Below are 27306 nucleotides of genomic sequence, written 5' to 3'. Positions count from 1 at the left end.
GCATGATCCATAAGCATTTATTAATTTTCTGAATCATGATTACTTTCTAAAATAATGTAATCTCACTTTAAAAGCACTGTTAATATTGATTAATGCTTTTAAAGAAAAAGGGTTTTTTTAGCAATGTAAGAGACTTTTATTTGCGTATGTATAAAACCAAAGCCTCCCTTACCAACTTAACCTTTTATTCAACAGATTTTCTTTTTTAATGAGCTTTTTCAGGTTGAATAGATTATTTTTCCCAGCCCATCAAATACAGAGAATGTTTCTGACAGAGAAAAATACAGGTTCTGGAGATGAGCCAGTGTGACTCCCAGAGCTCTGGCCTGGAGAAACAGAACAGAATGGGTAAGCACTGAACAATGGCTTTACACACAGGTACTGAGAGACTCTCCTTAACACCATCCAAGCTTTGAGGACAGAGCCCACAGATAGACCTGTAAACCCCTGCAACTACACTGAACTGAGCTGGCCTTCGAAGAACAAATGGCAAGGACTTGAATACTTTCCAGAGCAGCTCACTCCTGGAGGACCCAGTGCCACTGCATTAGTCCATTTTCATACTACTATAAAGACATATTCAAGACCAGGTAATTTATTTTTAAAAAAGAGGTTTAATGGACTCACAGTTCCACATGGCTGGGGAGGCCTCACAATCATGGCAGAAGTGGAAGGAGCAAAGGCACATCTCACATGGTGGCAAGCAAGACAACATGTGCAGGGGAACTGCCCTTTATAAACCATCAGATCTCCTGAGACTTGTTCACTATCATGAGAACAGCACAGGAAAACCCTCCCACTGGGTCTCTCCCACAACATGGGAAGATTATGGGAGCTAATATAAAATTCAAGATGAGATTCGGGTGGGGACACAGCCAAATCATATCAGCCACCCACTGATCTAAGAAATTCTGGAGCTTTATTTGTTTAAACAGACCATATTATAAATTGGAAAGAAATCATATTTAAGGAAGTTCAGTCCGAAAAAAATCTAAAGCAGTGCAGCCTGAAACACTGTTTTCTACTGGGGCCCAGCTCTCTCACTGAGCCATGTCACATGACCTTGAACAAGCCATTTGAGGCCATCCCCATGCCCCTCCCCTCTCATGATAGCTCTGAGGGTCATGTGCATGGATTTGAAACTTTAAAACTGTTTGTTCTCAAACGTGTTTTTATGAGCAATGATGCTCTGTTATTATAATCCTCCTTCACATATAACAATTTCATTTTTCAAAAGCAAGGTTTACTTTTGGAATTATACATTTCCAAAACAACAGCTTTCTAAATTTCATTTTTAAAAAGTGAATAAACTTTTGGAAAGAATGCCAGAGCTACTATCCAAAGAGAGATGTCTGATTAGAAGTTTATGAATTAACCACTGTCTAATTGTTAAACAAGTATGCTATTTGTCTGTTTAGATCATATACCTTTCACAGTAATTATAAGCCACTAAGTAAAAATTATTTGAATTTCATAAGCTTACTTTAATTTTTAGAGTATTCTTACTTCACACTCAAAAATCAACATATTACTTTCATATATTAGCATACTTTAGACTAATATTTGAGTTCAAAGACAGCTAATTTATGAGTCTGTTTGTTTGTTTTGAGACAGAGTCTCACTCTGTCACCCAGGTTGGAGTTTGGTGGTACAATCTTGACTCACTGCAGCCTCGACCTCCCAGGCTCAGATGATCCTCCCACTGCAGCCTCCCAAGCAGCTGAGATTATAGGCATACACCATAATACCCAGCTAATTTTTTGTAGAGACAGGGTTTCACCATGTTGCCCAGGCTCTTCTCAAACTCCTGGGCTCAAGCAATATGCCCACCTCAGCTTCCCAAAGTGCTGGAATTACAGGCATGAGCCACTGTGCCTGGCCTGTTCTTTAATTAATTAATTAATTAAGTCAATGCCATGTGGCCACAACCCACCTGCTAAAAGCCCCAAGCTGCAGCTGGGTGATCCCTTTTTGCTTCAGGAAGTCTCAGACACACTGGCAAAAATTCTGTTTCTTAAGCAAGTCAGCCAACAACTGCTTCTGAACAACTCTCTCCTCTATTCCCCAGTGCCATTTAGTCCCTAAACAGACATGAAAGCATCCATCGTTCTGCTCTAAATTCAGCAAAAATCCACAATTTATCATACTATTTTTAGTCCCACCCCATATCTGCATAGAGTTTTGAAGTCTACAAAGCATTTTTCCTATTGTGTCTCCCTTTCTACTGCTTCATACTGATGAAATTCAGATGCTACTCCTGATATCCAAAACAGGTCTACAAGCTGGAGTTGAGAGTGCTTCATCAAAAATGAGACCAAAGTGCTCCAGCAGGATGGAAATGTCAAAGCTAGTAGAGTCCGCTTATGTGTGCCAGCCCCCTGAGACTACACAGGACAAGGCAGCCCAGGTAGAGACACACTGCTCAAAAGTGGAGCTAGGAGTGTTACCCGTGTATCCCTGAAAGGGTCCTTTGGTCCCCTGAGGCCCTCCAGGCTGCACCTGCCTTGGTCTAAAAGCTGGATGGGCCCCTCCAGACTCAGCCTGCCAGCTCCTGAATAGGAGCCAAGTACGCACCGGAAAGTAAAAATGTTGTCCAAGATTGTGACTGACTTTTAATCCTAGGAGTTACTCTACCTTACTAAAGATTGTAAACTGAATAAAACCAAAATGGCATTTTTCTTTTATTGCTTTAGAAAATATTTTTATAGCTATTATTTTCCAGCTAATATTTATTGGGAATCCCCCAAATGCCTAGAAGTGCACTTAATTTCAAGGACGGGGTATATAAGTTTATGCAAAGACTCAAATGCAGACACTTCTCAGTGCCTGCATGCTGCCCCCTGGGCCCGCCCTGTGTCAGCCCCAACCACTGCGGACAGTTCCACGTTAGCTTCAGCTCAGCTGACAGTCAGTACTCCTCACCATGCACTGCAGGTCTTTTTGTCATGAGGCCTTCTCAGAAGCCATGGAAGCCTGCTGGCCTGCTTGAACTGCCAAGGCGGACAGGAACCAGTGGCTAAAGGCCCTACCTCTCATCCTCTGGACACATACCCTGGAAAGCATTCTGTCCACTTCAAATAAGTGGGCTGGTTTGAAAGACCCCAGATCTACCTCCATCCCTGCCCAGCTACAAGAATCTGGCAAGCCCTATGCCCTAATCTTTTCGGGCAGTGTTCTTAGCCTAGATCTTGGACTATGCCCCAAAAGGATGCCAGAGCCTACTAAAACCACGATTCTCAATCTTAGCTACAGTTTAGAAGCACCTGGAGAGCTTTGAAAAGTCTTGATGCTCAGACCACTCTCCAGAAAAATTTCACTGAACCGTTTTGGGGAGGGGCCCAAGCTGCACAGGGCTCAGCCTATGCTGGGACCTGAAAGTTCTAACGTTGGCCAGGAGCAAGATGCAGTGAGACAACTCTCAAAGGGGGCAGTCATGAGAGGGTTAAGACAAACCCTCTCTTTATCAGAATATACTGGAGGCAAAGGAGCCACAGAAAGACAGCTAGGCAGATTATGTACCAACAATTTTTAAAACTACCAGCTGTTGGCTGGGAGCGATGGCTCACGCCTATAATCCCAGCACTTTGGGAGGCGGAGGCAGGCAGATTGCCTGAGGTCGGGAGTTCAAGACCAGCCTGCCCAACATAGTGAAACCCCTCTCTACTAAAAATACAAAAATTAGCTCAGTGTGGTGGCACATGCCTATAATCCCAGCTACTCTGGAAGCTGAGGCAGGAGAATCACTTGAACCCCGGAGGCGGAGGTTGCAGTGAGCCAAGATCACACCACTGTACTCCAGCCAGTGTAACAGAGTGAGACTCCATCTAAAAACAAACAAACCAAACAAACAAACAAAAACTAACCAGCTGTTTTAACAGGTTTTTTGAAAATCCACCTCTTGCCACTGCTCTGAAATGGTATCCTTTATTATATTCTCAACTTCCCATAAATAATCAGCTTCTCTTTCAGGTTTTTCATCTAGTCTGTTAATAGGTTTCTCTCCTGCTCTGCCAGTACCATCTGTTGCATTACTAGAGTGTTGAAACACATTTTTATATTTAGGAAGACCAGTACCCTCTGTGAGATTTTTTAAAATTACATTTATCTTTTTAATTCCACTGGAATTTATTCTAAGGTATGGTATAAAGGATCTAAAATCATTAATTTTCCATAATTGCAACCAGTTGCCCAATTACTACCTGCTGAGAAATCCTCCATCTGCCTTTAGTTTGTAATGCCTGCTTTATCACATGTTACAACCATACACAGCAAATAGCACATAGTCAATTCTGAGCTGCCTCTTGCTTTCCCATAATTGGTCTAAGATCCCAGCCCTTGGGGAACTTATATTTTGGCAGGGGAAAGAGACAATAAATGTAAAAAGTAAATAACCAATAGATACAGTGACAATATTTTAAAAGATAAGTCTGACAAAGGAAATCAGAAGTGGAGCAGCATGGGGCACTGGGGGTTCAGTGCAGGGCAGCTGCAGCATGAAGTAGGGTGATCAGCGTGCAGGCCAGAAGTACAGAGCGGGAGGGTAGATTTCATCACGGAGAAGGATGGCCAGGATGTGGGCAGGGAGGACGGGGCCGTGATAGGCTGCAACATGACAGGGTGACAGGGCTGATTTCACAGGTGTGTGACCTGAGCAAGCACACAGGGCCTCGCACTCAACTGGTTCTGCACTTAATTAAATGCTCTGCTATAGCCATGTAGAAACTGTTAACAATTTTACCTGTTTTGTTTTTGTGTTTGTTTTTGTTTTGAGACAGGGTCTTGCTCCGTCACCCAGACTGGAGTTCAGTGGTGCAGTCTCGGCTCACTGCAGCCTTGACCTCCTGGGCCCAAGTAATCCTCCCAACTCAGCCTCCTGAGTAGCAGGGACTACAGACGTGCACCACCACAGTGGGGTAGGTTTTTGGTGTGTTGTTTTGTTTAAATTTTGTAAAGATAACATCTCCCTGCGTTGCCCAGCCTAGTCTCAAACTCCTGGGCTCAAGCAATCCACTTGCCTCCACCTCCCAAAGTGCTGGAATTACAGGCATGAGCCACTCATCCAGCCCAATTTTACCTTCGAATGTGTGTTTTGTAGGTGAAGTCCAACAGGACTGTGGTGCATGAGCATAAGCAGAGGTGATACACACAATTTGGGGGTCTGACGCCTTTCCCTGCTGCCCACTGAGCACAGCACTTGGGATTCCATGAGCACAGCACTGGGTGGGCCCACAATGGGTGGGGGTTCAGCGACACTCAACTCACATGTACAGTAAGCGTGTTACTTCTACAACTGAGTAAGGGGGTGCTGACAGCCCCAAGAGCCCACACTTTCCATCTGAACCAGAACTTGCCTTGAACACAGAAAGAGCAATGGTGTTCTAAGAAAGATGAATGGCTTTGGGAGGCCAAGGCGGGCGGATCACGAGGTCAGGAGACTGAGACCATCTTGGCTAACACAGTGAAACCCTATCTCTACTAAAAATACAAAAATTAGCCGGGCTTGGTGGCGGGCGCCTGTAGTCCCAGCTACTCGGGAGGCTGAGACAGGAGAATGGTGTGAACCCGGGAGGCGGACGCTGCAGTGAGCGGAGATCGCGCCACTGCACTCCAACCTGGGTGACAGAGCAAGACTCCATCTCAAAAAAAAAAAAGAAAGAAAGATGAATGGCTGAGAAAGCCCATCAGAGTCTTTCTCGCTCGAGTCTTGTCTTGTGTTAGCCACCACTTCCCCTGGACATGCTGACTCAGAAAGCAAACAAGGCGACCCACGGCTCCCCGACCTGACAGTCCCTCCTGACTCATCAGTGAACTGAACAAGACAGTGGTGGCAGGACATGTGTGAGACAAAAAGAAGGAATATGTTAGTTCCTACTGTTCTGGTAAGAATGAAATTCATATGATGTAGGAGCTACAAAATACAAACTGTGTAATTCTGGTCATTCCACATACAAGTTAAATTTGCATTTTTTCTTTTTTTTGAGATGGAGTCTTTCTCTGTTGCCCAGGCTGGAGTGCAGTGGCGCAATCTCAGCTCACTGCAAGCTCTGCCTCCCGGGTTCACGCCATTCTCCTGCCTCAGCCTCCCGAGTAGCTGGGACTACAAGCCGCTGCCACCACACCCGGCTGATTTTTTGTATTTTTAGTAGAGACGAGGTTTCACCGTGTTAGCTAGGATGGTCTCAATCTCCTGACCTCGTGATCCGCCCGCCTCGGCCTTAAATTTGCATTTAAAACTGGCACTGCACAATATAAATGGTAAAATTCACGCTAATAAATTTTTTATTTGTCCTTGGTTATAATGACTTAGAAAATAGAAGCACCATGACAAGTGGAGGAGGAAGAGAGAGAGATGAAAGAAGAGAAAATGATTTGCCTTTTAGTGCCTTTAAAAGTACTTTTCTACTGCTTTTTGAACAAGGAATCTGGCATTTTTCATTTTACACTGAGCCCTGAAAATGCTCTAATTCAGCCTATGGGTGACCTAGGAAAAAGGTCCCCAAGCAAGGCACTGGGCACTCTCTTGTCATCCTGGTCCCTCGCTGTACATCCCAGATCATTGCTCCCAAACTCAGCTGCAGATGCAACCATCTCTGGTCCCATCCCCAGAGAATCTGGTGTCATTGGCTTGGGGTACAGCCTATGCACTGGGAATTTTCACAGCAACTCAGGTGATTCTAATGCACATTCAAGGTTGAAAACCAGTGGCTTAGGTCAAAGCTACCAAGTACTAAGCACACCTGCCCACCAACAGCCACAGATCCTGCAGTTGGCCTCCCAGCAAGGCCTGCCATGGTATCAGAGAAGACTGCACCAGCTTCCTATACCCGTGACCTGGTCTTTTATCTATAATATGAGCCAACAACGAAGGACCACTGGCTATTTGAGGGAGATTATCAGCACCAAAGAGAAGGGATCAGGTGAACAAAGAGAACAACTGGTCCTGCAGGGCCAACAGTGATTCAGGGAACAGAAGAGATCTTTTCAAAGCCCTGCTCCTGATGTGGGCCCCATCTAGGTTGATGACACCACTCTCCCCTGGCCCCTGCCCATCTGTTCCTGCTCTGTTCCTCTCTACCCTGGCCCAGTGCAGCAGTTCTCACCTTTCAGGTCTTTCTGCCTCCTTTACCTCGCCCAGTCCAATCTATCTGCCATCCTGCTACAAGAGGGTCACAGCTGAGGACTACTTCTGACCTTCCCTTCACTGCAAATCCCTCCTCAGTGGCTGCTCACTGCCCACCACCAAAGAACAAAGGTACACGCTCCTTACCAGGACACAGCATTGCCACCATCTGGCTGCCTCTCCATCCTCATCACCCTCCCCACCCCCTGCTTTCTTGCCCCATCAGGCTCACCTGCTTTCATTCCCCAGGAGGTTCAAGCCTCCATGCTCGTGTCCTGATCTTCTGGGCATGCACCACCCTTGCCCCAAGCTTTCAGACCCAGCTGCCTCTTCCTCAACCTTCGAGATGCAACTAAGACATCTGTTCTGTGCTCAGGGACACCTATTCTGACGACCAAGTCCCCACCAAACCTCCCTGTATTCCACTCACTCCCTCAGCACTGGGCAAATAACATCCTCTCGGAACTGCCCCAATGTGACTTCCATCTCCCTAAGGGAGAAGCTCTTGAAGAAAAAAACCATGGCTTATCGCTCTTTCTAGCACCCACCACACAGAAATCTGGCATATGAAAAGTAGTTAATAAATATTTATTAAAAAGGAACCAAATGGAGGCAACCACCCCAATTTCTACATGTAAAGTTAAGGGTCAAGTATAGAAATGAGCCTCTCACTCAAAGCCAATGAAAACACCAATATATTTTGGAAAATAGATATTCACGATGAAAATTAAGTTATTTGCATTTGTTATTTCTGAAATACTTGGCCTTTGAGACTCTCAGCTTGATTGATTAGAAGGGCAGAGAAAGTTGGAATTCCTTTTCCCCATTGTCAGAGCTTTACTTTGTTCTGCTGAGCTCAAGTTAAAGCCAAATGTAAGTGGTTCATCTCAGAAGGTCAGGGCTGATGAGCCTGAAATGCAATGGGGTCCATATGGCTCATTAACATGCATGCCCTCCTCTCTCGACATCTGATTTCCATCAGCATACAAAGACTGATGCCTGCAAAGTTCCTAAGGGTCCCCAGTGGAGATTTCAAAACCATGTTGGGTTGTGGGTTTTTTCTGGAGAATAAAGTCTAACGAAAAACACTGTCAACAGAGACAGCCAATGAGGGCACATGAGGAAGGCAGACCTATGAATGGCCAACTGTCAACACCACAGAGTCACCGGTTCCTAGCACCAGAAAGGCCCCATAGGATCACCTGGCCCAACCCTCTAACCTGACACACGAAGACACCAAATCCAAGAGGCTCTGTGATGTGACCAAAGTCAGTTAGTAGGAGTCCTGCCAGAATTCCCAGGCACCCAACTCCCAGACCTACTTTAGGCTACTCCTCTTTTCCTTCCTTTAGTTCCTCAAGGGTTTTCATGAGAAAAATAAGGGACAAAACTGCACTCAGCATCATTTGTATTGCCCCAGCCTTTAACAGAGAGACAGATGGGGTGAATGGTAGATTCAGGACTATAGGAAGCCCAGGGACCCCCTTGAGATGCTGCCCACAAGCTCCATGGGAAGGTGTGTGCACAGCAGCAGGCATCTGCACAAGGAAAGCCCCTTTCCTTACAAACCCATGAGGACATTCTTCCATGATGGGCATTTCAGCCACCTACAGAACAAATGCCAGACCAAAGCCAGCTGCCAACTCGTCACAGGCGTTGACAGCCACAAAGACGGGGTACATAGTGAAGGTGTGTCATGCCTGCCAGAGCCTTGTACCTGTCCAGTGAAGCCTCGCTTCTGCTTTGGTCTCTCGCAGGGCCTTGGACACAAATGTAAGGTAGACGCCTAACAACAGGCCTCCACTATCTGCAGCAGCAATCCAAGGCCTTGGATGATCTCATTTCAAATGCCAAGCATTCCACGTCTCTAGGAAGGATGAAGGAAAAAATACCCTCAGAATTACTATTTATACACTATGCCCAGAATCTTAAACTGATGACTGAAACATGTCCACTCTGCCATATGCTAAAATACTGACATTTCATTTTTAGCGCCTTGAAATATATAGTCCTTAAAACACTATGAAAAAGGAACCCATCAAAGCCCCAAACTGACTCCCGGTGTGGTTCCTGTTGTTGCTGTTATTTTTCAGGCTGAAGGCCACAGACCTTTTATCCTTACCCATAACCCAGGTACCAAAACATAAAAATGAATGCCACATTTCTGCAAAACACCACTTCAGCCAGGAATAGGATTCCAATGTAGTGTAAATGTTAAGAAACCTCTGTGGTTCCTTTGTATAGTATTCCACTATTAACAGGCAAACCTGGGAATTCTAGGAATGCAATTAAGCATTAAAAACAAAAACACCCAACAACAGGCACACAGAGACTTCATTTTAGGTATTGAGGCCACATCTCCAAAGCTTGCAGGAGCTGGTATCTAAATCTATCTCATTTTCCCAGAACTGGTACGAAGACACAACTGGCCACATGCCTCTGCTTCTGGTCCAGGCACTGCCATCTAGAGTCACACACAGATTTCTCCCAGCAGGTATGTAAATTAGGAGACCAGTTCCTCCTTGTTTCCATTTCTGCAGGTGAAAAATTAGATGCTTCAATAAAACTCCTGATGCTGCACTCCTCTCCAAGTCCCGAATTTATCTCTCTCTCTCTCTCTCTCATCTATCTACCTAACTTTATAGAACTCCATGTACCACAGTTGATTGATTGATTGATTCAATGATAGGTTGATTTACAGACAAGTTCTCACTTTGTTGCCCAAGCCGGAGTCCAGACGCACGATCATGGCTCACTGTGGCCTCAACCCCCTGGGTTCAAGCGATTCTTCGCCTCAGCCTTCCAACTGGCTGGGACTACACACGTGCACCACCACATTCTGCTAATTTTTTTTTATTATTTGTAGAGATGGAGTCTTGCTATGTTGCACAGGCAGGTCTCAAACTCCTGGGCTCATGCGATATTCCTGCCTTGGGCTCCCAAAGTCTTGGGATTATAAACGTGAGCCACTGCGCCCAGCCCCATATGCCACGGTTGAATGAAGTAAGCTGAGCTCTGACCTGATTCCTTTCCTCCTCCTTCCCTTGATCTGCCTAATGTCACGCCTCAGTATGGAACTGATTTATCTCAAATCTATCCTGGGTACTGAAATAGACTTGGAATGAATTCCTGAATGGACGTCTCATCTCACCTGATGCCAAGTAAAGGAACCAAGATGAGAAATGAATCTACACAGGTTCCAGGCAACTCTTTCAGGTCTATTATTCTTAACCTTTGATGATTCCTCCTCCTGCTTCATTTTATTAAATTCTATTAAGAAAGACATGAAAGAAGCATAAAAGAAAAGTTGGCTGAGCCTACCTGGTATTTTATTCACAGGTCACATCTGGGAGGTATACATGTTCTGTTTGTTAAACCTGACAGTTTTCCCAAAATATCTCCTTCTTGGAGAAAGCTACATAGTTTTGAGGCAATTTTATCGTTAACAATAATTCTCACTCAGTGAGACACTAACTTAGAACAAGTCCCTGTAAAACTCCCAGTTTAGCCATTTATTGAATAATATAATTCCACCAACTTAAAGATTGTAGAGCCTATATCAACATGCGCTAAAGTGAGGTGTTGCTGTATCATTCTCTGTACTTCTAGTATGTTTGAAATACTTCAAATTTTAAAAACAATAACAAACATTATAAAAGAGCAATTTTCTATTACCTAGAAAATCTAGATCCACAAAAGGAGATGCAAAAAAAGTAATTTTGCATCATCATTAGTAACAGCAAAAAATTGCGACCAACTCCACAAATCCATCAAAAGGAAAATAGCTACACAAAATGCAGTATATTCATAGGAGAGAATCCCATCTTGCAGTTAGAATGAATGATCTAGCTGCATATGTAACCACACAAATGCCCTTGTGGAGTGGGAAAGAAAGCATGTTTCAGAAAAACATAGGCAATACGGGACCATTTCTGTCAAGCACTTGTGCACATACAAGCGCATGTACACACACATACACATACACACAAACACACACCCTGAATCTAACCTTAAGGAAACATCAGACAAACCCAAATTAAGGGACATGCTTCAAAATAATGGGCTTGTATTCTTCCAGAGACTCAAGGTCATGAAAATCAAGGAAAGACTGAGGAAATGATCCAGAATGAAGGACGCTAAAGACACATGACAACCAAATACAACGCATGATTCTGAACTGGATCCTTTCACTATGAGGACCTTCTTGGGACTCTCTTCCAGCATGGCTGAAGACAACTCTTCATACAAGATGGTAGCAACAAGTCATAGGCGCAGTTGCACCAAATTCACAGAAGATTAATTGAAAATTCTCATCAATAGCTTCAATCAAAAACTTTACTCAGATTATGCTATCAAACAAAAACTTGCTTTAGAAATCAATACAGAAGATCCACCCAGAATCCAGATTTGGTTTCAGAATCGAAGAGCTAGGCACAGATTCCAGGAAAGACCAGACCTGAGACTTTAGAGTCAAGCCAGAGCCATAAGCAAGATCAACCTGGTAGAGAAGCCAGACGGTGTCGTACTACCTATAGCACCTCTCAACTATGCACTCTCGACAAGGCATTTATGAAAAACCCATACCCTGGGATTGATTCCAGAGAACAAATTGCTAAATAAATTGGTGCTCCAGGCTGAGCATGGTGGCTCACACCTGTAATCCCAACACTTTGGGAGGCTGAGGCGGGTGGATCACCTAAGGTCAGGAGTTCGAAACCAGTCTGACCAACATGGAGAAACCCCATCTCTACTAAAAATACAAAATTAGCCGGGCATGGTGGCACATGCCTGCAATCCCAGCTACTGGGGAGGCTGAGGCGGGAGAATGACTTGAACCCAGGAGGCAGAGGTTGCGGTTAGCAGAGATCGCGCCATTGCACTCCAGTCTGGGCAACAAGAAAGAAACTCTGTCTCAAAAAAAAAAGAAGAAGAAAAGAAAAAAAAAAAAAAAAAGAAAGAAAGAAATTGGTGCTCCAGAGTCAAGAGTCCAAATTTGGTTCCAAAATCAAAGATCTAGATTTCATCTTCAGAGAAAAAGGGAACCTGTTGTGTCCTTAGAAAAAGAAGACCAGGGGCAAGATCTCTGAGGGACTTCGAGGTACAGAAGACACATACAATAGCACCAACCTCACTAGCAACTCTCACTTCTCTAGAGCCAGAACATGGTGAAAACACTCAAGTTCAGTGTATTTAGTATTATCAACTTGGGTCCCAAATCTCTCTCACGGTCTTCCTGGGAGTCGATCCTTCTGCTGAAACTGCAAGCTAAGCCTTCTGAAGAGGGTAAAGAACTTGGCCAGGTGTGGTGGCTCATACTTGTAATCTCAGCACTTTGGGAGGCAGAGGCAGGAATATTGCTTGAGCCCAGGAGATTGAAACCAGCCTGAGCAACATAGCAAGACCCTGTCTCTATGATAAAAAATAAAATAAAATAAATAAAAAGAACTGTAGGAGGCAGAGATAGGTACAAGAGGCACCACACTACCCTACTGACAGCCTGGATCCAGAGTTCCGCAGACCTTGAGACAATGAAAATAAACTTAATAATAATAGTAATAAAAGACCTCCTTGGGATAACTGATAAATTATGAATGGAGTCTGAAGATGGCTGCTAGTAAAATGTCAATGCTAATTTTATGATTTTGACAGCTGTTTTGGGGCTTCTATAAGAGAATGTCCCTGTTTGCAGGAAATATACTAATGAATTCAGGGGTGAGAAGGCATCAGGCCAACAACTTACTCTCAAGTGATTTCAGAAAATAAAGTCCCTGATACTGTTCTCCCAGCCTGTCTGCAAGTAAAAACATCATACACCTTATACCATACTAAAACTAACTCAAAATGGATCAAATATCTAAATGTAAAAGCTAAAACTATAAAACTCTCAGAAGAAAACATAAAGAAAAAGCTTCATGATTTAGATTTGGCAATGATTTCTTAGCTATAATATCAAAAGCACAGGCAACAAAAGCAAAAATAGACAAATTGGATTTCATCAGAATTAAAAACTTCTGTACATCAGAAAACACCACCAACAGAGTGAAAAGGTAATCCACAGGATGACAGAAAATATTTGCAGATCATCTATCTGTTAAGAAATTAATACACAGAATACATAAAGAACTTCTGCAATTCAACAATAAAAAAACACAAACCAATTCAAAACTGGGCAAAGAACTGAAATAGATCTCCAAAGAAGATATATAAATGGCCAAGAAGCACATGAAAAGATGCTCAACATCACTAATCATTAGAGAAATGTAAATCAAAACCACAATGAGATACCCTTCACACTTATTAGGATGACTAGTATCACAAAACACACACACACACAAACACACACACACAAAACAGCAAATGTTGGTGAGGATGTGGGGAAATCAGAACCCTTGAGCATTGCCGGTAGGAATGTAAAATGGTACAGACACTGTGGAAAACAGTATAGTGGTTCCTCAAAAAAATTAAACAAAGAACTACCATACGATCCACAACCTGTACCTAGGTATTTACCCAAAGGAATTAAAACCAGGGTCTTGAAGAGATATTCGTACACCAATGTTAACAGCAGCACTATTCACAATAATGAAAAAGTGGAAACAACCCAAGTGTGCACGGATAAACGAATGGATAGACAAAATGTGGTATATAAGAGAATATTCTGTGGCCATAAAAAGAAAACTCTGACACATGCTATGAACATAAGGCTCAACATGGATGAATCTTGAAGAAATTATGCTAAGCGACATAAGCCAGTCACAAAGGGACAAATACCATATGATTATCCATACGATACTCAGAGTGGTCAAATTCAAAAGGCAGAAAGTATTATAGAAGGGCCGTTGCCAGTGGCTGAAGGGAGAAGAGAATCAGGAATTACTACTTAAGGGTAAAGTTTCAATTTTGTAAGATAAAAAGAATTCTGTAGATAGTCTGGGAGCAGTGGCTCACACCTGTAATCCCAGCACTTTGGGAGGCCGAAGCGGGTAGATCACTTGAGGTCAGGAGTTTGAGACCAGCCTGGCCAACATGGTGAAACCTCATCTCTACTAAAAATACAAAAATTAGTCAGGCATGGTGATGCATGCCTGTAATCCCAGCTACTCGGGAGGCTGAGACAGGAGAATTGCTTGAATCCGGGAGGTGGAGGTTGCAGTGAGCTGAGATCACTCCACTGTACTCCAGCCTGGGCGACAGAGTGAGACTCCATCTCAAAAAAAAAAAAAAATTCTGCAGATAGATGGTGATAATAATAGTTGCATAACAATGTGAATATACTAATGCCACAAAACTGTATACCTAAAAATTTTAGGTTATGTACAATTTAACACAATTTAAAAAAATCTTCTGACACACACACACCCAGAGATACCAGGTGTAAATGTACGTAAACATATTTTTGTTAAGTCTGGAAGTAAATACATAGTACTTATTAACGGCGCTACCTCTGAGAATGAGAGTTATTGTCAAAAATATTTTTGGTGTATCTTAAACTTCTAAATTCTTAAAAGAATACTGATTTTATGTATTAGGTATAACAAAAATTGATATAAAAATGCTATTTTATGGACTCATGAGAAAAAAGATAGGAAAATAACTGTTTCTATAAAAATACCTTTCTACCCAGGAATACTATAAAAGCTTACTATTAAAAAATAACATTTCTAAATTGTTACTTTCCAGTTAATACACTGCTTTCTTGCTTGGAATTTTTTTTCAAGTAGTAATTATGATAATAAGAGACTCTTCCCAAGAGAAAATGAAGGGGGCAAAGGGACAACATGAAACTTAAAAAAAGAAAAAAATCCTCAGAGCATAAGGCCAGATCTGGTCTGGATTTCAAAATGAAATTTTATAGAACTTATACTTATCCCCTGAAGGTTTCATGACCCAACAATGACACGAATGGTTAATAATAGCCTTTGCCCTCCTCTGCAGTCAATCAGCCATGCAATTCCTGAACAGAGCCACTGCCCGGGGGATATTATGTGAGTATCATGTTCCTGACTTAGCAAAGGAGAAGTGGAAAATGGAAACAAGGCCACAAACTTAGAACTTTCCATTACACAGAAATTGAGGCTTCCGGGCTTCACTTTCATGATTAAAAATAGAAAAAGAAATTGACTTCACATTTTATGGAAAATAGTCAAAGGAATATATCTTATGTGAAAAATATTCATAGACATGCCATTCTTTTGTGTTTCGTATTGACAGAAATAATTGCGATGGTGGAGCTAGTGAGGTATAAAGTGGCTGCTGCGAGACTCTTGACCAGCAAGCAGCAAGAGGCACGCTGGAGCCCACAGTGTGACAACCTTCTCCAGTCCTGACTTCCACTCCGCCTCTGGAGCAGCTGCCTCCCTTCTGACAATGACTTTCCATAATTTCCAAGCTCAATGAACACCAGGAAACATACTTTTCCAAAAATAAATCTTTCTTTTTCTGACAAGCTCCTATGACAGACATTTAGAAATTTCCCTGAAAATATTAGCTACAATAGTATACAAAAATCAAATTCAATACACGTTTCTTGGGCTTTTTACAGTACCTTTTTATAATTAACGTTTTTGTATTTGGGGGAAAACTGGACAATAGTGAAACATTTGGCTTCATGTTGACCAGGAAAAAGGAAGCTGCTTCCCTGAACTTGCTTGCTTTTTTTTTTTTTTTTTCCTTAAAAAAAAAAACAAACCATCAAACAAGTTCTGGCTTTTGTGTCCAGACTGTGCCCAAGGATCACTAAAAACCAGGCATGAGCATCGCACTCCTTGATGTCCAATGTCTGATGTCATCATAGAAACTCATGCCATGGAATCCCTCCACCATGCTGGCCTTGGAGGCAAGAATGGGGTCATTCCTGCAGTGAACTGTGGGAGGCTGAACTTTACAATATTACTCTCTAATGCTCAAGCCACAGTATGAAAGAACCAAACATGAGTCACTGACAGAAAAGCTCTACTGTGGAAGGCAGAACATGAGAGTGGTTGAGGGCCTCCAAAGTGTATCCAGAATCTTTCCACAGCTCCTAAATGTCCTCTCTGCCACCCTGTCACAAGCCACACATCCCCCGATCCTGAGTCTACACTAAACCTAGTCTCATCCATCTCTGCAAACACAAATCAGAGCTCTCAACATTCTAATAGGTCTTTGGCTTACTAACAATAAAAGCCAAATTCCTTACCTTGGCCCATGAGGCCTTGTTCCATCAAGCCCAGGTCACAGCTCTGGCCTCAGGTTCTGCCCCTCTGCCTGTCACCCTCCAAGCTCCAGCCACACTGGCCTTTCTTCCACCAGTCACCCTAGAGCTCTGCATCTGCTGACCCCTCTGTCTGGCACTCTTCCTTCAGTCTTCACTGGCTCCCTCTTATCTCAGCATCCTTCCCTAGCACTTGTACCTAAAGGGACCTCTAGCCAATAGCATTCTCTATACCTAACCCTGTTTGATTTCTTTATATCATCAGAATTTTAAATTATACTTGTTTTTGTTTTTGTTTTTGTTTGTCTCTCCACTAGAATGGAAGCTTCATGAGGGTACAATGTTGGTTCAGTGCTGGACCTACATGCAGGGCCAGCACAGAGCAAGCACCCAATAACAATCTGCTGGATGAAGGTATGGGATGAGTAGGTAGTGGACAGGTGGATGGATGGATGGATGGATGGATGGATGGATGGATGGGCAGATGGATGGACATATGGATGGATGGATAAGTGGATAAATGAACAAGCAAGCAAACTAACAAACAAATGAGCATGAGCTTTTTATTCAAGGGCATTACCACTATGAAATCCTTGCCACACCACGTGATGGGGAGCCAAAGGCAGGAAGAAAGGCCTCGCCTGGATGGGCACTGAGGTAAGCATCATGTGTGAAGAGCTACCTATCTGAAATGAAGCTTAAAAGATGGGGAAGATGTCAGCAGGTAGAGAAGGGGAAGGAGTTCATTTCAGGTGGATGAGCAGAGACACAAAGGAGAAAAAATTGTGACACTTACTCATGAAACAATAAATAATCTGCAGGAAACTAGTCTACAATTCATTGTGAAAAGCTTTTACCATGAACTGAATAGGTAATAATACATCATAAAATATGAGCCCTTAACAATTTCCCATGTGTGTTTAAATGTAAATGATCAGCGAACTGCCCATGGAAGCCTCCACATTCATGCATTTCATTAAATTACAATTTCCATGCAGAGGCTAAGATGTCGATCACCCTGGGTTTTTATTCTAGTTCCATTAACACTTCGACAGATGAGTAAGGCATTCCATGTCTGGTACTCAGAAAGCCAAGAAAACTATAAATTACTTTCAACTACAAGTCTTAAAGTGGCTACACTGCTACAATCTTGCCCACTCATTGAGCAATCCACATGTTGGGCTCATCTCTCCTAGGAAAAAAGTTATTACCACAGCACATGTCTCAATGTCACCCAGCAGAGCGGCTGATCATCAGTCACTAACATATTGAGCTGTTGTTGCTGCATCGGCTTTTCCCTGACACATCTGTAATTGTGTTGAGAAGGCACCATATTCTGGAAACATTTTCATCACTGCCTGTGTGGCAGGGGGAAGGGGTGTTGGGAGACTGAGGGCTCATTGATGAATAAGAACAGCCTCACATGTGACCTCAATAATCAAGCAAAGCCTTCTTATTTCCTGGCAGCTGCAGTAACATAGGTTGTAAAGTATTTTTAGACATTTGGGGGTGGGGAAGGCAGGGCAGGGTGGTCCAGAAGAAACCAACACCTGGAGCAGATGATCACTGCAAGGCCTGATTCTCTCTATTCCAGTAGTTCTCAAATGTCAGTGTGCTTAGGAGCACACAAGGACCTGGTTAGAAACATAAATGGGCTACTCTTCTGCCTTCCTCATCCAGATACTCCAGGAACTCTGGCTCAGAAAACCTGGGTGGGCCCAGGACTCTGCATTTTAGTAAGCACCATGGGTGGCTTGATGCCAGTGGTCCTCAGTCTGCCATTTGAGGAACACTACCACCAACCCCTGGATAACTTTGGTAGAGAAAGAATGTGTAATCTCTGCACACAACAGCCCCAGTCCATCAGCCTCTTCACTTCTTGGGACCTCCAGAGAATGTGACAAATGTCCTGGTCCCCTTTTTCCCAGCAAAAGGCACTTGCACACATCCACACACACAAAACTTGTGGGATAAGCTCAGGCCAGTCTGTGAGCCCCTAAGAGTCTACTTGATCCAATTCACACCCCACTGGCCCATCCTAACCTTCTCTTAAAGACTAAGATTAAAAAAGATAACTACCTCATCAGTCATTACAGACTACACCTATACTGCAGCAAGTTGGCAAACACCTCTGTGTAGATAAGGGTTTTATCTATACCTTCAAAAAAAGTATAGCAAGAGCTGCATTTTTTAGATTTCTATCACTTCCAGATCTTTCATTCTCTCTCCATTACTAATGCAAATGTTTCGGCAAGGTTTTCTACAAAACACCACTGACTGGCAGAACATCTTTCTACAATTACCCGGGACTATGAAGCTCCTGGTAAATCACTTAACAAGCTAAGAATTCCCAATTAAAATACTGAGTCTGTTTAACTAAATTATTGCTATGCACAATGTATAAATCCATGGAAGGAAAAACTCTACCTCTCTCCCTTGAGAATAAAAAGGATGCTGTTAATCTTTGGCAGGTCAAGTCAGTAAGGTAAGGAGTTTGTTTTTTTAACACACACACAAATGAGATTATAAGATTAAAATAACTAGGAATCTGCCCAAAACACATATACAGGAACAAACAAATAAAGCCCTTAAACCTTAAATGCACTACCCTATTAGTGTCCTGAGAGATTGGTTTAAAGCAAAACAGATGTTTTGCTCTGGTTGGAGATTAGAAATGTCTTATGTGTCAATGGTAGAAAAGAAACAGATCCTAGTTTTTAATTTACCAGACATATTCCAATAGAAGAGAAAAAAAACTCTTTTCAATTTTTGCAATTTCCTTAACCCGTGCTATGGATTTAAGATAGTAAGGTGAAAGTCAATTGATTAATCAATTCATCAACGGGTCCCCAACAAAGAGCCAGTCATGCCAGCCTTGTAAAGGCTTCTTTTTAAGCCCACTATGAGCTGACTTAGGACAACCATCTATTTGGAAACAAATTAAAGTGATAAAAGTGATCCCTTGCAGCTCTCCACCAGGAAGAAAAACATCTACTAAGCTCCCACCCTTTCATACCAAATATTCATGCAATAGGCAGGCATTCCCCCAGGCACTGACAAGGACTCAGGATAAATTCTGACTGTGCAGAGCAGTGGGCTGGGCTGAGTGAGGTCAGGAGCCCCACCATCTCTACACCCAACTCACTCCCCAGAGGGTTGAGCTGATCTCATAATTCATGGAAAGCAGGTGTTCAGACAGAAAGGAGAAATCCAGGTGTGATTCCACGTGTGGTGAGAGGTCTGGCCAGGTGGTGCCCTAGCCCTGGTAGGAGGCCTTCCATGTGGCAGCCTAGGTCCCAGAAGTCAGCGTCACTGACAAAGACTGCACAACACCAACAACTCTGTAATGAGGATGCTTCGCTGAGTTCCCACTTCTGTTTTGGTGATACTTCAGCATAAACAAAGCTGGACTCTCAGTCAGCATTTGTTCAATAAATTAATATGACAAAATGAACTAATATTACTGGAGTAATTGACAGGATCTGGCTACCATCTTGGCAACCAGACTTTAAAACGTACTCCTGCAGTAAGTCAACAACTCGAGCTTGGTTCAGGCCATGTGAACACTGAAGCTGAAACCAACCACAATTAGGGAGCTAGAATCTAGAATTCAAGCCTAAAAATAGAGTGAAAAGGAGTACATTTAAATAACTGTTCTTCCATGAAGAGATGCAAAGTTATTAGCAACAACATAATTCTTCCTTATATTCAGAGTACTTCTCATTTGATTTGTCCCCCAAACTGAAATATGCAGCAAGTGAGAGCTCCCCTCTGTGCACCTGTGATGGGGCCACCTGGTAGAAGCAAGCCACCTGTGTGCTCATGTGTCCTTCATTTCACCTCTGGATTCCACAGCAGGTAATGAAAAGGCTGCCCCTGTCACTGGAAGTATAAATAAATAAAACCAAATGGAATTCTTTTCCCCTACACCCCCTTACCCTACATATTACTTTCAGATCCTACAGAAGCCATGAATGTCTCAATCTTGACATTCCAAGGTCCAGGCACAGGGATTAATGCTTGCTGATAAGACAAGTATACAGAGAAAATTATGGACAGAGCAACGGTGATACTCAGAGGAGCATAAAATTAATAGCTCCGTAAAATTAAAGGCACCGTGTTTCACTAGCCAACTCATCCCAGTGATTTGTCAATAAACACGTCTGTTAACTCAAACATATATATTTGAAAGTTCATTTTTTTAGCTCCTTCCAGCATTTCAATTTAATGAGGTCTTCCATGGCATTAAATAAATGAGAATGTAAATAATTAATGGCAACACTATGAACTAAGTGGGCCCTAGGCCCCAGGGAAGAGTACTTCAATTACCAAATGGCCCTTCTCACCAGGAAAAACCTCCATCTGACCCCCCATCCATGTGAGGCTCAAGAAAACAAGCCCTACTCAGGGGAAGAGCACTTAAGATTAAAACAAGACAAGAATAAGCTTCTATCATAGAAATGGCAGGCTAGGGTGTTAAAATCTCCCAATATCTAGCCAACAATGGAAGAGCTCATGCACCAGCAATCATGCACTAGGCAATAATAGGCAGGATGTTCCTACCAGAATCGTGTTCTCCTGCAAAAAATGCACCAGGCAAAACAGCAGTCAGTTGGTTCTGCTGCTGCTTCCATGTCCTGTTCCCTTTGGAAATATGTCGTTTGGAGCAAGAATGTAATGCTCTCCTTCCAACTTCTCACTGCCAGGACATAGCATGAAACCCACGCAGCAGCCTATAATGTGATGGGTATGCTGCATGGAAAGCATACAGATGCTGCAGCAGCCAGTTCTGCAAACAAGCAGCGGTCCAGTTAGAAAGGCAAACTGCTGTTTACCTTTACCAGCTCAGTCTTCACCAGCAGTAGCTGCATCACATAAGTAGAGCTCTGAGATTCTTGAAAATAAGAATCTACCCTTATTTGAAGTAGAAATTTGAAAACAACAATTCGGAATCCCTTCTACTTTCCATATCCTTAAAGGTCAGCTAAAACCTCCAGTCCCCTGGGAGGCCCACTCAGCTGAGAGGCAACAGCAGTTGACAATGGCCTTCTCTGAACTCAGGACATTCATAGACACCACAGCCCACCAGCTGTGAGCACCACTGCTAAACAAACACCACTCCTCCCACCCACACACACCTCCCTGGACAGGGCAGTGAACACCACTCAGGGAGCTTGAGTTTTATGAGTGGTGTGGACCATGACAGCAGATGGTGTGAAGTCTGTGAAATACACCGTCAGAGCAACAGGGCAGAGTAGAGTAGCCGAAGGGGCTTCCTGGGAACTGTGGGGGTCAGAGAATCTTGGAGAAGGAGGGGGAGACCCTGGAATTGAGACAAGAGCTCCGAGGTAGGAAAGAGCTTGACCTTCTTCTCAGCAAGGGAGAGGAGGCAACAGCAGATGCAGTAGGTGAAGCATAGGGATGGAGAGAAAGACAGCCGCAGAGGATGCAAGAGAGGGCCACGGACGCCTGGTCACTCAGGCCCTGGGAAATGACAGCAAGGAATGCAAGGCTTCAGCAAAATGCACTTGGAAGGCACTGAAGAGTTCTAAGGAGGAGCACAAACTGAATGGTCTTGTAACCTTTCCTAAGTTGTCTTATGCTGTCCACCTCTTTCACTGTCATTAACCTTTCAGGTTTATGTTACCCAAAATCTATCCCCGGCTGCACAGGCTGGGCGGCAGCAGTTCCTTCTCTTCCTCACAGTGCCTAGCACAGCATCAAATACCAAAACGACACTTGGTGCTTACATACATACACAAATGCATGCACACACACCCACATGCACATGCACATGGGCACACACATCCACATATACACACACACATATACACACATACACATATGCACACATACCCATGCACACATATACATCCATACACACACACACACATTGTCCATTTGTTCAGATAGTTTAAAGAACTTATTTAAATTTTTAAAGAACCTGCTAAAAGAATCATTTTTCTATAACGTTGCAATTTGCCAAAAGAACCATTTTTCTTTAATGTAATTGTAGCAGTTTTCATTCCTGATTGGAATATAATGGAAAAATAAAACACTGAGAATTAAAAGCTTAATTGATAGAAACACATGCTTATCTATCAGTAAAAACAATTTGGCTGCGCTCCTCCTATCAACACAAAAGCAAGCAAATTAGCTATTTGCTCCATGAGGAAACTCCTTCTAATTGAGAAGAAAAGGCAGAGAGAGGCCCCAGGCACAGGCCAGCACCGACCTAACGCAGGCCGCTTCCGCGCCTACCCGCCGCCACCTACTGGAGAGCTAGGGGCAGAGCACAGTGTAATGTCCAGGGTCTGAAGTTTCTGGGGGTTAGGAAACTGGTCCATGTAAATGAAGTTGATGCAAGACAATTTGTGTATTTGAAGAGAAAACTCCTAAAGGATTCAGAAATAACTAAAAGTCTTTTTTAATCCTTATAAGTTAACATGGCTCGTTAGAAGTTTAAAAAATGCCTACTTGAGGATTTTTTGATTTGGGGAGAGGGATTTATTGTATAAGGTGTACAACATGATGCTCTGATCTACACACACATAGTGAAGTGATTACTACAGTCAAGTAAATTACATGTCCAGCATCTCACACAGTTACCGTCCTTTATTCTGTGTGTGCTGAGAGTTCCTAAATCTACTCCCAGTGCACAATATGATACTGCACTCCTTGTGGTGTACATTAGATCTTGAGACTTACTCACCCAAAATAACTGCATCTTTGTACCCTTTGACCTAAACAAGAAGAGGGTACTGGTTGAAAGAAAGCTGAAGATTCTAAAGGCAAAATGTACTATTCTACCATTTCCAGAAAAATATTTAGAATGAAAAAAAAGACTAAAATTTTTCTCAAAACAGAGTTAAAGCAGAATAATAAATAAAAACTATGGAATAATGATCAAATAAAACCAGAGGGAGTAGCCAGAGGCAAGATGAAAACCCAGAGAGAATGGCGTCCTGGGAAACACGGCTCCAGCCATTTCCAGGGCAAAAGCGGGCAGCAGTGGCAAGAAAGGGGTTCTGAAAAATGGGCATGAAATAAAGCAATGTGAGGTCACTGGGGCCCTCGGTGAGAACCTTTACAGACCCAAGGACACTGAGGCAGAGCAGAAGGGAGGAAATGGAAGCATTTCTCAATTGAAGACATTTGGGCATATTTAAAACCCAATGGGATAAGATGGATGACTGTGAGAGGCAGACAGACCCAACAAGAGGACAGAGGGCTTCCAGGAAGCTGCTGAGGAGGTGGAAGGGGAGGGCTCCAAAGCCCAGGTCGGTCTAGCCCCACAGCCGAGCAGTCACACAGGCCCCATCTTCAGGGGGGCCCCACCTTTCGTTTTATGCTCTATGTCACCATCTTGAAATTTGTAATATTTTCTGAACAAGGGGCCCCACATTTTCATTTTACACTGGGCCTCTCAAATTATGTAGGTGGTCCTGGCCCCAGGGAGAGGCTGGCCTCAGCCCAGGAAAGGGTAGCTCTGCTACCACGGTGGCAGAAGTGGGATAGAGAAGCAGAGTCAGTGCCATCTGCTGGCTTCTTTCCCTGCAAAGCTGAAAGACAGCTGTCTGCTGTGAATGAGCCAGAGGACAGACAAGGGGAGAGAGGTTAGAACTTCATCTAACATGGAGGTATCTGGTAGACTTCACCTGAACCAAGTGATAAGGCTGGTATCACCGGTAACAAGACAAATCAATACCACATACCTCCTGGTAGGATGCACTATGAAGGGCACAAGATCACTTTTGTGCTATTTCCTATTCCTGTCCACATGCATTACCTCAATATAATCATAGAAAACCCAAAGTGAGAAACATTCTACAAAATAGTAGACTAGTACTCTTGAAAAGTATCAATGTCACAAAAGACAAGGAAAGGCTGAGGAACTGTCACAGATTGGAGAAGACTAAGCAGAAATGACAATTAAATGCCGTGTGGAATCCTGCATTATCCCAGAGCAGAAAAAAGACATTTAAAAAAACCTAGTGAACTTTGGCCGGGCGCGGTAGCTCACACCTGTAATCCCAGCACTTTGGGAGGCCAAGGCGGGTGGATCACGAGGGCAGGAGATCGAGACCATCCTGGCTAACATGGTGAAACCCCGTCTCTACTAAAAAAATACAAAAAAATTAGCCGGGCATGGTGGCACGTGCCTATAGTCCCAGCTATTTGGGAGGCTGAGGCAGAAGAATGGCGTGAACCCGGGAGGTGGAGCTTGCAGTGAATGGAGATCACGCCACTGCACTCCAGCCTGGGAGACAGAGCGAGACTCTGTCTGAAAAACAAACAAACAAACAAACGAACAAAAAAAAAACCTAGTGAACTTCAAATAAGGTTTATAATATAGTTAATATAATAGTACTATATCAACATTAATTTCAAAGTCTTGGTTATTGTACTATGGTTATGTAGACATTGAAATCAGAGGCAGTTGGGTAAAAAAGTATATGGAAACTGTTTTTTCAACTTTTCTGTAAGTCTCAAATTATTTCACAATAAAAAGCTTACATTTTCATGTGGACTTTTCATTTGTGATTTTTTTAATGTCATTAGTAATTCCAAGACCCTCAGTTACTACCACTGAAGTCTAGCCTACTATATCAGATATGTTCCTCAATACAAAGAGAGTCAGAAACTGCTATGGTTTGGATTTGTGTCCCCACCCAAATCTCATGTTGAATTGGAATCCCCAGCATTGGAGGAGGGGCCTGGTGGGAGGTGACTGGATCATGGGGGTAGACATCCCCCTTGCTGTTCTCATGACAGTGAGTTCTCATGAGATCTGGTTGTTTAAAAGTGTGTAGCACCTCCCCTGCTTTCTCTTCTGCTCTGGCCATGTGAAGATGTGCCTGCTTCCCCTTCACCTTCCATCATGATTGTAAGTTTCCTGAGGCCTCTGCAGCCATCCTTCCTGCACAGCCTGCAGAACTGTGAGCCAATTAAACCTCTTTTTTTAATAAATTACCCAGTCTCAGGTATTTCTTTATAGCAGTATGAGAATAATACAGAAACAAAAAAGAAAGATTATGTTCCACTTTAAAAATCTGGCTTTGGCCAGGCATGGTGACTCTTGCCTGTAATCTCAGCACTTTGGGAGGCTGAGGCCCTAGGTGGATCAGTTGAGCCCAGGAGTTCAAGACCAGCCTGGGCAACATGGTAAAACTCCCTCTCTACAAAAATTCAAAAATTAGCCCAGCATGGTAGCATATGCCTGTAGTCCCAGCTACTCAGGAGGCTGAGGTAGGAGGATCACTTGAGGATCACTTGAGCCTGGGAGGTCGAGGCTGGAGTGAACCATGATCGCACCACTGCACTCCAGCCTGGGTGACAGAGCAAGACCCTGTCTCAAAAAAAAAAGACCGGGCGCAGTGGCTCACACCTGTAATCCCAGCACTTTGGGAGGCTGTGGCGGGCAGATCACCTGAGGTCAGGAGTTTGAGACCAGCCTGACCAACATGGAAAAACCCATCTCTACTAAAAATACAAAATTAGCAAGGCATGGTGGTGGGCGCCTGTAATCCCAGCTATTCGGGAGGCTGAGGCAGGAGAATCGCTTGAACCCAGGAGGCGGAGGTTGCGGTGAGCCAAGATGGCGCCATTATGCTCCAGCCTGGGCAACAAGAGCGAGACTCCATCTCAAAAAAAAAAAAAAAAAAAAAAAAAATCTGGCTTTGAACAGGTTGCCCAGCTTCACGTTTCTATCATGCTGTCCCCTTACCGCTGCATCACTGGCCATCACAGCATCCTAGCAAGGGAGGGAGACCAGGAAGGAAGAACGGAAATGTTTGCTCAGTCCTTCCTCCTCTGCCTGCCAGGCCCTACGTGTCTCTATCCAGTGAGTGCATTAATTAAGCCTTTATAAGTATGCTAAGCATCTATGAGACCACGCAGGTTCCAAAGACTATTACATATTTCCTTTCTCTATTTTGATTAACTTTTATTTCATGAAAGCTTACAAATTGGCAGCAAATCCAGGTCAGATATTGCTTTAGAAAAACGGAGATTTACAGCAAACCTTGGGGGGCACATCTACCCACACCTGGGACCAAACCCAATTCAGGTAACCATTCGGAATGGGTGAACCGGCCAATCCAGGGCCATTGCTCTGCTGCCACCCAGGGGCAGGTGGGCGCCATGGCACCTGGCCAAGGGAAGTGAAGCCCAGGGGAAGAACCTGGCTCTGCACAGGACACGTCCTCTGGAATTCAAAGGCAGGAGGAGGCAAGGGAGAAGTGCTGTACCCACCCGCCACAGTACTCAGGAGTGCACTGTAAACATGCACTCTTGGGAAGGCAGGCATTAAAATAAATACAAGGTTGCAACAGTGATGTATTTCTTCAGACTGAGGACTTGTTCCAGGGACTAAAGAGATGTTACAGGTACCCAAGGGACGGAGCCAGGCACCAGACTCCAGGCTTACCTGCTTTGGGTCAGAGGTAGCAGTGCTGGGAGCTGGCGATTCCAGCTCTATGGTCACAGGCCCATCATTCTGAATGTGCACCTGCATGTAGGCCCCAAACTTGCCATCTGAAAAAGCAATCCAAACAGTTACCAAAGATGGAGACACCAGATTACTCCATCCAAATGCACACTGTATTAGTTCATTTTCACACTGCTAATAAAGACATACTCAATACTGGGAAACTTACAAAAGAAAGAGGTTTAGTGGACTCACAGTTCTTCATGGCTGGGAAGGCCTCACAATCATGGCGGAAGGCAAGGAGAAGCAAATGAGATCTTACGTGGATGGCAGCAGGCAAAAAGAGAGAGACCTTGTGCAGGGAAACTCCTGTTTTTAAAACCATCAGGTCTCGTGAGACTTATTCACTATCACGAGAACAGCACAGGAAAGACCCGCCCCCATGATTCAATTACCTCCTACCAGGTTCCTCCCACAAAACATGCGAACTGTGAGAGTTACAATTCAAGATGAGATTTGGGTGTGGGCACAGCCAAACCACATCAAACACCTAGATCAGCGTGA

At 43.6% G+C, this 27306-nt stretch overlaps 1 protein-coding gene and 1 pseudogene across 1 annotated transcript in view; one reads left to right on the top strand and one right to left on the bottom strand.

Moving 5' to 3' along the window:
• DTD1 (D-aminoacyl-tRNA deacylase 1) overlaps positions 1-27306 on the bottom strand; it is a 173169-nt gene that overhangs the window by 111687 nt on the left and 34176 nt on the right. The window contains exon 4 of the mRNA XM_054468180.2: positions 26743-26849. Within this exon, the coding sequence (XP_054324155.1) occupies positions 26743-26849 (107 nt within the window). The remainder of the gene's footprint in view (positions 1-26742; positions 26850-27306) is intronic.
• On the top strand, positions 11343-12289 carry LOC129022053 (double homeobox protein A-like; annotated as a pseudogene).

This window comes from Pongo pygmaeus, chromosome 21 (genome assembly GCF_028885625.2).
Source record: "Pongo pygmaeus isolate AG05252 chromosome 21, NHGRI_mPonPyg2-v2.0_pri, whole genome shotgun sequence".
Classification (NCBI taxonomy): Eukaryota; Metazoa; Chordata; class Mammalia; order Primates; family Hominidae; genus Pongo; species Pongo pygmaeus.
This window is presented reverse-complemented; position numbering and strand designations above follow the sequence as displayed.